This window comes from Centruroides sculpturatus, unplaced genomic scaffold, assembly GCF_000671375.1.
Source record: "Centruroides sculpturatus isolate CEXI.00-Female unplaced genomic scaffold, Cexi_2.0 scaffold301, whole genome shotgun sequence".
NCBI classification, from domain to species: domain Eukaryota; kingdom Metazoa; phylum Arthropoda; class Arachnida; order Scorpiones; family Buthidae; genus Centruroides; species Centruroides sculpturatus.
The window spans coordinates 506210-517289 of NW_019384595.1; the positions used below are offsets into that span (position 1 = coordinate 506210).

General features: G+C 27.9%; 1 protein-coding gene across 2 annotated transcripts in view; it reads left to right on the top strand.

The window, feature by feature from the left end:
- Positions 1–11080, top strand: part of LOC111624867 (zinc finger CCCH domain-containing protein 10-like) — an 81924-nt gene that overhangs the window by 24894 nt on the left and 45950 nt on the right. The window contains exons 2-3 of one of the 2 annotated variants that reach the window (XM_023367835.1): positions 7296–8022; positions 8970–9734. In XM_023367835.1, the coding sequence (XP_023223603.1) occupies positions 7323–8022; positions 8970–9022 (753 nt within the window). In that variant the 5' untranslated portion in view covers positions 7296–7322 and the 3' untranslated portion in view covers positions 9023–9734. Of the gene's footprint in view, positions 1–7295; positions 8023–8969; positions 9735–11080 lie in introns of those variants that run through there. The other variant, XM_023367836.1, reaches the window with a different exon arrangement.

The window sequence follows — 11080 nt, forward strand, 5'->3', positions numbered from 1 at the left end:
CGAGAAGAGAAAATTTACATACTTAAGTACTAATAGTTCACGAAAATAATAATTTTCGTGAACTATTATTACTTAAGTATGTAAAAATTAATTACATTTCCTGTTGTACGAGGGTTTTACCCAATTCTCGAACGGTGTCAGAGTGAATCCGTGCTATAAAAGTACCGTGTTATACGGGGGATGGTACCAATTCTCGAACCGTGTTAGAGCGAATCCGTGCTATAGAAGTGCCATGTTATACGGGGGTTACCTGTACGTTTTATTTTAATAGATACTATATAATTATATAAAATACACAAGTGATACAAGAACAAGTAAACAAGAAAATATACTATATTCTATTTAAACAAATTATAGAGAATAGTATACAAAAAAAATACACATTATTCAAAGAAACATTTATTTTATTTTTGTATGGAAATACATTATATCCACACTGAAGGTAATCAAAGTAGCACTAACCATCTTTAATTCCAGCATTTCCACTGCATAGAAACCCTTTGAATTGTAGTTGTGTTTACTTAATACAGTATTATTATTTTATTTGAATGTTTATTTTATTCAGTCTTGCATTTCATGTTGTTCTGAATCATGTTGTCATGTGTTCTTTGTTTCCTTCATTAGAGTACATCAAGATAAAACTCTTTCAATACAATTTGAAAGAATGGAACATTTGAATGGAAATATTCAGTGAAAATTATTTATTTTTCTAATTTTGAATTTGCTCCAACATAAATTATTTTTTAACCTTCAGTTTTTAACCTTTCTCAAAATCAGTCAGTCTGTCGTCAACAAAACCCATTTTGGTAATAACTAGTTTTTAAATCAATTTCAAAACCACTTTGAATTTAGTAAAATTAACATTTTATTATTATTTTATTAATAATAATTATTATATAATTAATTATTAATAAAATACAAAAACTAAATATACACTATTTCTACATACATTGTAGTCAAAGTAGCACTAACCTTTATCTTCAGTTGTTATACATTTATTTGACAAGCTAGTCATTTTCCTTTTCTTATTTGCACAAAGTATAGATTCAAACTTAATGTCCTACAAGTATAAATTTCAAAATTCACTGAATTTTTTGCTTTAAGCAGATAAAGCAACTTTTTAAGTTAATGAATCTAGCACAGAATTTTATGCTCTTTTCAACGAGTTATATTATAGTTTTAAAAAATTTATATTTGCTTCTGAATTCATACTATGCGTTTTTTTTGAAATATGATTATTTTCACATTAAAGTCTACAATTAAAGAATCAAGACTAAAATCAAAAAACAAAAATATGTCATTTAAGAGAGAAAGTCCACTGCATCATTCTGGAAAGTTTTATCAGTATTGCATCAATGACTTTCTTTTTTTTCCTCCCATCCTGTGGTCTAAGATAAATGTTTCAAAAATTTTCTTATTTTTTTTTTTGATAAATGAATGTTTATAACTTTACAACCATTAAACCAGAGATCTTCATTAAATGCTTATTGTGAAGAGCTTTTCAAAACAGTTAGAATATATCTCAAAAACTGGGTAATTGTAAATATGCCACTCACCAAACCATCCCCAGTTCATGTCGCAAAAAAGCAAAATTCTTACAAACATTTTTGTATATGTGAAATAGACATCTTCAGGTCTCAACAATATCGAACAAACAGCTAATAAAATAGAACGTTTTTTTCAAAAGTTTGGATTGATTACATAATTTGAATACATTGCATCAAAATTTATATAATGTTGGGATATAATTTCAAAATATGTAAAATATTTAAATGATATCCAAATAAATAATCAATTAATTTCACATAAATTAGAATAATACCTCTAATCACTTGAGATCTATCGGGAAATTAAACACGGAGTCACTATTAACTTCAAGGAAACGGACATGCTATTCACAGCATGGTGTGCCATTTTTGAACTAGATTCCATTAACAGAAATTCGCATTAAGGATAATTTAAATTACGGAGGATATTTGCATCATAATAATTTATGTAAAATTAATTGATTATTTATTTGGATATCGTTTAAATATTTTACATATTTTGAAATTATATCACAAACGTATTGATCACCCACTGTAATTTTATCATGTTTTCTTTGTTTTCAAAAATGAGCTAGATGTAATTGGCTACTGAAAAACATGTCTTTCAAATTCATGCTGGCACAAATGCATTTTTATGTAGATAGGAGTGTTTCCTGCATAAAACAAAGCCATAAAAATAACAGTGGAACAATTGGCCTCTTTCCTCTTCTTGGAAGGTAATTGACAGATTTCTTGCCTTAGAGAAAATATTAGTTTCCTTTTATTTATAACAACAAAGGGGTTTCATTGTATAAGTGCAACAATATTAGGCCTATTCAGTTGTATTGTGTGTTGTAGCTCAATATGTTTATGAAAAGGCATTAAAGAATTTATTTTAGATATTTTAACAGAAGAGTTTTAAAAAATGTATTAAACAAGGTAATTAATTATGTTAACTTTATGTTCAGGAGAACAGGCTAAAATTGGAAATTTCTTTTATAGCAGTATTTGAGGCAGGACAAATTTCATCATAAGCTAGCAAATTGGCTACTATTACACACAAATGGCTTAACAGCCATTAAAGATATGATGTTCAAATTGCTAAAATTTATATAGAGAATTATAAAATTGTTGGACCAAGTTTTCATCAACATTGCCTAAGTGTTAGGGGCACAAGAACTTAAAGTGTGACTAAAATTTGCATTAAAATTTGGTTTGTTGGATAAATATGAAAATATCTTGAGAAGAACCATTGGAGAGATTCAAAATATGAAGAATAACATGATTCAATTTAATGTAATAGAAGAGAAGGATAAAATGATCATTGTTTTAAGGTAGCAAATATGACAAACTGCAGAAACATGAACTTTAATTAACTTGCATTTTATACATGTGCATTTCAAGTTTTCTAAAATGATTCCTCTTTAACTTAAAATACTGTAAAAATTTAATTACAAGACACAAAAGCTTGTCTTTCGTCATTATTGTGTTCTTAAATTAAGATACATTTTGAAATATCAAATAGCAGTTTGGTCCTTTGCTAACATCATTTTCAAGCTGTCTAGGTTGTCATCTTTTTTTTGTCCCATATTCTGTGTAGTCCCTTAATGTGTTTATAGGGATTTGGAAACAGGAATCATTTTATCCTTCTCTTCTACTATATATATACTAGCTGACCCTGCCACGCATTGTTGTGGCTCAAAATGTATCTATTATAAATGTATAACACTTCCCCCGTGGGGGGAATTTTTCGAAAAATCCCTTCTTAGTGTACATTCTCTTGACATATCCTATTAAAACGCAATCAAAAACGCAAAAAATCGCATCTAAAATAGTATAATAGAAGCCAAGTTCTTCACAGTAAGCCTTAATCCTGTCCCTCTCCCCACAGGGGGAATATCGAAAAATTCCTTTTTAGTGTATATTCTCTTGATGTTTGATGTACTCTATTAAAATGCAATCAAGAACACAAAAACCGCATCTAAAATAGTATAAATAGAAGCAGAGTTCTTTGCGGTAAGCCTTAATTCCGTCCATCTCCCCAATGCAGGGAATTTTGACATGTATATTATATAAAAACATGTGCGTATTCAAATGCAGCATTGTGTCAAAATTTCAAAGGAATCAGTAGGAACAAATGAACATTACATTTTTATTTATATAGATAGATAGAAAATGATCTGCTTTAGTTCATCCTCACAGAAAAGCAAACTTAGATCGTCGTACTCGTAGTACCATCTGTTGGACATAAAAGCCTTAACCCTAGATGATATCTTTTAATTTATATGAATGTGTAACAGAATAATATACAGCCTATGTCCACCCTGAAGTTCCATTCTAAATATTGGTGAAAGAATTTTTGAAATTGGATGAGTAGTTTCAGAGATTACCCGCTACATCCAAACTTACAAACATTATAATAATATAATGTTTGTAAGTTTGGANTCTAGGACTGGAGTAAAAATATAAAAATATTTTTTTTAAATGAAATTCTTTGAGATGAATATTTTTTTGTGTTATTAATCAAAATTTTCATTGAAATTACACTGAAATATCTTTATATGTTGGAGGTGAGATTTTTAAAATAGTTAAATAATTCCCATTTTATGAGTAATCATTTGTATTAGTAATTTCATGTACTGTACATCTGATGACTTAAAGGTAATGGTAACAGTTATTAGGGATGAAAACAAGTAAAGACAACAACAATGTTGCCAGCCATCTTTTTATTGTAATCTAGTTTTAAAAAAGTAAAATGCACTCTTATTTATCAGGGAAAAAAGAAGAGTTTAAAAGAAATCCTTTACAGTTAAAAATTACATTATTAAAATATTTAATAAAATATAAAATTATAAAAATATTCTATATGAATACATGCAAAAGCTGTTTACTTATAATGAAAAAAATATGTTTAAACAGTAACATTTTTATTCAAAAATTGGACTAGATAGAGATACCTGAATTTGATGAAGGCTGTTTTGGATATTCATCTTTTTCTGGGATATTGCAACTTTATATATAAGATGCAGTGCAATTTTTTATAACAAAAGTTGTGTTTTTATGATGTAAAATAGAGTAATTAAAACAAATAAATAATACAGAATTGAACATAAATTTAAAACAAAATATAGAATATTTTATAATGAGAAAAAAAATTTAATAACTATATTATTCATTTATTGGGTTGGCCCATAAGTCCTGGCGTTTTTTAAGTGAAAATTTTGCATGAAAAATAAAATGTTTTGGCAATGCATTTTATGTTGTTCAATATAGAATTATGTGTTCTACAAAATAGTGTTTGGTTTTTTATGCTGATATACGTTTTGTTCTTTTCGGGTCAATAAAATGGAGTGTCAAGTCAACAAAAAGAGCATTTTTGACACCTTCTGCTTTATGCGTTTAATCAAAGCCACAGTAGCTGCTTGAGAGATTTGTGAAATGTGGCAAAGAAGTGATGCCTCTTAGGATGGCTCAAAATTGGTTTGAGCGATTCAAAGATGGCAATTTTGACCTCAAAAACATGCATCGCACTGGACACTCTGTTTAGTTTGATGAGGAGCAGCTGAATCAGCTTATTCACGAAGATCCACGCCAAATGATGAGGGAATTGGCAGAGATAATGGAATGCTCCCACAGTACCATAGAGCGTCATAGAGAGTTGCCTTCACTCGATGGGAAAGGTTCAAAAGTTGGGCGCACTTAAAAAAAAATGCCAGAACTTATGGACCAACCCAATATTTATTAATTTTTTTGTTTATTTATTTATTTATGTACATTTTTGTTCTTAATCCTCATGATGGCTATGTAACCAGTAAAGAGTATTTATTTAAATAGAAAAACTTTTTATTGATTTAAGAGATTCAGTTTATTTGATTTTGATATCTAGTTAATTTAAGGATGATGATGACAAACAACAACACACACACACACAAAAATATATTTGTGTGTGTGTTTAAAAATTTTGAGCGATAAAATAGGGAATGTATTGACAGGGTTCCTATGCACTTGGAAAGTCAGGAAAAATTAGGGATTATCATTAGTGTTCAGATAAGTCATNCCTTAATATGTGATGAATTGAAAACAAAACCAAAACATTGCGTAATTGGAAAAAGTTTATTTTTAATGATTCAGAATGTGCTAATATTCATTAAAAATAACAATTTAACTAATACAAAATAACTACATTTACATTTATAATCATTGCTAAGTGACCTGCATTTCATTAATGTTTTTATAAATAATAAACTATTTTCTGCGAACGAATGAGATGCAATGTGATTTTTAATTGATGGATGTAGGATTAAACCAATAAACAAAGGGGTGTATGTCTTAATTTGTTTACAGTAGGTGCCAACTTATAAATAGACTGTAGATCTATAGTGACAGCATGGTTCACGGAAATTATTTGCAAAAACGCAAAGAATCCTTCGTTCACGTGTATAGGATAACCTAGGTTTTTGAAGCAGTGAAAATTGAATAAAAACCTAGTCTTATATGTGAGTATATATGGTATGTGCGAGTGTTTTGAAATAATTATGATTTACAGGCGGTATAAATTGTAATAATTTCATGTTGTATTTAAATTGGTCTTACATTTTCATATAATGGCATTAACTCAACATTAGTAAACTTTCTTAGTCTTCTCTGATGCAGAAATAAATTATGAAATTTGAATTCCTCATCCTCTTTCATTGATGTTTTATAAAACATTTTATAGGGTTCACTTTTCAAAAATCCTATCCAATATATATATAATCTTTCAGTGGGTGCACCCTTTAGAGTTTCATAATTGGACCTGTTGTGGTTATTACACTGCATATGCAATATTACTTCATATCTTCCAATATTTAATTTTGTTTTTGAAAACATGAACAAAATTAAAAAATAAAAATGTATCCTAGAACTTTTTATTAAACAAATATGGTTTTAAATCCTTAAGCTAATTAAAAATAAGCCACTTCACTTCCATCTGTTGTTTTGCCTTCTTAATGGCACATTTAGTGATTGTATAACTGTTTCTTGCAGACATTTTTACCACATTTGACAGATCAATTTTATTCTGTTATTATTGTTATTTCTATAAGAAAGTCATATATCTCATCAGTTGATTGTTCAGAGTCACTGTCTTGATTATTTTCTATAATCTCTTGCTCCTCTGACTCAGTTTCACTGTCATAGTTAGTCTTCTGGCTCTTCTCTCTTTTTTTTTTTTTTTTTTTTTTTTTTTTTTTTTTTTTTTTTTTTTTTTTTTTTTTTTTTTTTTTTTTTTTTTTTTTTTTTTTTTTTTTTTTTTTTTTTTTTTTTTTTTTTTTTTTTTTTTTTTTTTTTTTTTTTTTTTTTTTTTTTTTTTTTTTTTTTTTTTTTTTTTTTTTTTTTTTTTTTTTTTTTTTTTTTTTTTTTTTTTTTTTTTTTTTTTTTTTTTTTTTTTTTTTTTTTTTTTTTTTTTTTTTTTTTTTTTTTTTTTTTTTTTTTTTTTTTTTTTTTTTTTTTTTTTTTTTTTTTTTTTTTTTTTTTTTTTTTTTTTTTTTTTTTTTTTTTTTTTTTTTTTTTTTTTTTTTTTTTTTTTTTNTTATTTTACTGAATTAAATTAATATAAGTTTTAAATGATATTGTTTTTAATTCTTCAATTTAAATGTTCAATTGTTTAATTTAAATGTAATTTTTTTATATTTAGTAAATAATGCAGATGTTTTTAATTTTCTTGATTATAAATAAAATTGGTCATTCTAGAAAACAAAATTTAAAATATTTAATTTTTTATTTTTATAGTGATTTCAAGTTTTAAGAGATTAAAAGATGTCAGAAGACGAAAGAAATCAGAAAAATAACACTGATAATAATGTTGTGAATGGAGGAAATGACATTTGTAGAGATTTTTTACGTAATCTTTGTCGACGTGGTAAACGATGCAAATATAGACATCCAGAAACTGAAGATACAGAGAAAAAAGATTATGTCTTTTGTCATGATTTTCAAAATAAAGAATGTCGACGTCCTAATTGTAAATTTCTTCATTGCAGTAAGCAAGAAGAAGAATTTTTTCACAACACAGGAAAGCTTCCACCTCATATTCAGGAAGCTCTGAATGCAAGTAAAGATGTGCGTGAAATTTGCAAAGATTTTATGAAAGGTGATTGTCGTCGTGGTGCCAGATGCAAATTTCGCCATCCTAATCCTGAATTTGAAATGGGTCCAAATCCAAGAGGAAGACGTTTTGATAGTTTTGAACGTTATGATGATTTTAATCCCTATGAACCAGAACCTAAACGCCGCATGTTTGATGATCGATTTGGGGGACCACCTATGATGGATCGTCCATCCAGAGGAGGAGAACCTCTTTTGCCTCCTCCTGCTCCACCAGTGCCTCCTGATTATAGGATGCTAGAAGATGAAAATTCATTATTAAGAAGAAAAATTGATGACTTAAAGAAGCAAGTTGCTGATCTTACAGCTACCAACGAGTTCCTGCTGGATCAGAATGCCCAACTTCGTCTCAGTAAGCAAAATACCTCTGTCACTCCAATTCTTAATTCTTCAGTTATTACTTCAACATCTGAACCTCCTCCTTTATTTACCCAAATATCCCATCCTGTTTCCTTAAATACAGATTTAACAGGTTCTGTACAGACAAGTTTGCCATTACAGAGCTTAGCCCCTGAAGATCTTGCAGCTGCGACGACGCAAAATGTTGCATCTTTCGTTCCTGCATCACTAAGTCAGGGACTAGCTACTGTATCAATGGCTCAAGCAGTATCAGCAGCTTCATTTTCTCAGAACCTAACCCAATCTATTAGTACTTTGAGCAATTCTTCTACTTTTCTTGTTTCCTATCCTGTAATAAATCAAAAGATGCGCTCTATTTATCACACAGTTTAGGTCACCGATTTCAAATTTTATAGCATTGTTAAACACATTTATGTACTATATATATGTGCATAATTATAAATAGTATTTAGCCAATGGGTGTGTTCAGTAACTCAGCGCAAGCATTCAGATTGCAATTTGCAGCAGCTTATTAAAATTAAAGAAAAATTTGTATTAAGTTTATTTTGTGCTTTAGACAATAAGTAGGATTAAAGAATTGCATAGGTAAGTTTTTTAGTTTTGATGTATAATTATTATCTATGCTTTGCTAGCAAGATGCGCCACAAGATCTTTTTTGTGATTTGTATTTTGCTGGATGCTCTGAGATGCCAGACACACCTAATGGTTTAGCTTTAATTGAAGATTTCATTTATCATACCAACATTTTGAGCTTTTATAAATAAATACTTATAATTGTTGAGCATTTATTTTAAATTACCATTTTGAAAAATATATTTTAATAGAAAAATTTTAGCCAGTGCTGAGGATGAACGGCAGCTTCATTTGCATCAATTTTCAACCAAGCTTTGCTAGTTTATTATTATGCTCTTACATATGCTGTTTCCTTCTCGTTTGCAGGCAGACATGGTGGCGGTGGCGGGCACAACTTCGTGGAGAGACAGATGTTCTGAAATTGCGACATTTTCTCAGCAAACATACCACATAGTGACCCTATTCTGCAATCCCCTAATCCTTACATTCAGGATACCAACAACCAGATGATTGTGAAATTTTATTTCATATATCATTATAGAGATACTGCATGTGTTTAAACAGGAAAACAGGCTGCATCTAGGTCAACTGATCAACATTGATAGACATTCATCATGCTTACATGCTCTGAATATGAACTTTCAGTATCCCATTCTTTTACTTTAAAAAAGAAAACCTGTTATATGTTGCATAATTCAGAGGTATTTAATTCTTTGCAATTATCTACCATGCATTGCATATGTACTAATTAGTAGTGTGAGCGAGCAACTTTGCAACACTTAAACAGGCATGTATAAAATTTAAAAGTTAGCTGCTGTTGCTATGTATAACTATAATTATACAATTGTAAGTCAGTGTTAGGATAAAATGTAATGTTTATTTTAAACTTGTCATTTATTTAGTCTTGAAAAATTACTTTTTCATTAGATGGGCCACATCTATTATGTATTGTGGTGCTGAGAAGTATTTAGATATTTGCTAACAAAACAAAATTTTATAGGGACAAAATATAAGTAATTTTGGTCTTAATATTGTTTTCACACAGCATATACTTATGCAGCAATGTAATGTGTATTGTTCTGGGTTAATTAAAGCTTTACTTTTATGCCCTATTTTTGAATGAATTTTATTGTGAACTAATTTAATTTATATGTATTTTTTTAATAATAATTTAATTTTTATAAGTTTTTATAGATGATAGATATATAATTGGATCTATTCAATTTAGATGGATATCTGGATGATACTTAAATTATAAAAGTATTTCATTTATCCTGAAGTTAATATTTTAACATAAGTTTTATTTTAATTGATATGTAAATTTAATTTTTCAACTTAAGTTAAAGTTTTGAAGAAATGCTATCTTTAGTAGTACAATAAAAAATCAGTATTATTTTTTTTTATTTTGTTTTTTGCTAAAAAAAATTGATTCTTTAAGTTAAACCAAATTTATTTATACTTTTTGCTTTCATTAAGAATGAACTAGAATATATAGAAAATAATTTTTGTCATATATGCTTGTAGTACTTAATTTATAATAAATAAAACAGAAATAATATATAAAAACATTTATTCACAAAAAATGCATTATCTGATTAAATCATTTTTTAAAATTAAATTTAACTACATTTACTATTGATTGCAAATATTTCATTTAAGCAAAATATTCCAGATGTCTATTTTTTATTTGGATGGATTATATTTATATTCAATTAATAAAATATAATTACATTTAATATCTTGATTTTAAAAATTAGAAAAAAAGTTTTTTTTTTTTGCTCTCATCAGTTAGGACAGTTCTAAATAGTAAGTTATTATTATTTCAGAAAACAATGTAAAAATAAAAATATTTTCATTTGTGTTTTGCAAATGCATTTTAGGCATTTTTATATCTTTCCTCAAATATTATATTTCACAGGCATGTTTGTTTTTTTTATAAATAAAAAACTAATGATATAACAGGTGCATAAAAATTCCAAATTACAAAGAAACAAAATGGGCTAGGTCAGGATTCACAAGCTTTCTTGAATCTGTGCCAAACTATATGTCCAGGGTGGCCAAGCTCCTTGATAATCCGAGCCATTTTTCAAAATTTGAAATTTTTCGCGAGCCGCAATTAAATACGTATTAAAAAGGTATGCAAAAAATTCCAGATTACAAATTATATCCATAGCAAGAGTGATACATATTGTTTCCTCCAGAGCACAATGTCAACTGTCCATTGCAATGACAGTTTACAAATTCAAAATCGGTCTGGAGACGGACGATTACGCCACTGTTTATGTTTGTTCGCGCAGTTTTCGATGAGTCATATCATTTTTAACTTGGACAGAAATGAAATTGGTTACAACGTTGCACTTAGTCTTTCATATTTGTTGTTAGTAATTTAAAAGACATTTTGAAACACATACGGAACGATAATAATTTTTTAAAATATAATAACACAAAAATGAAAAGGGAACTCGGGTACATTTATC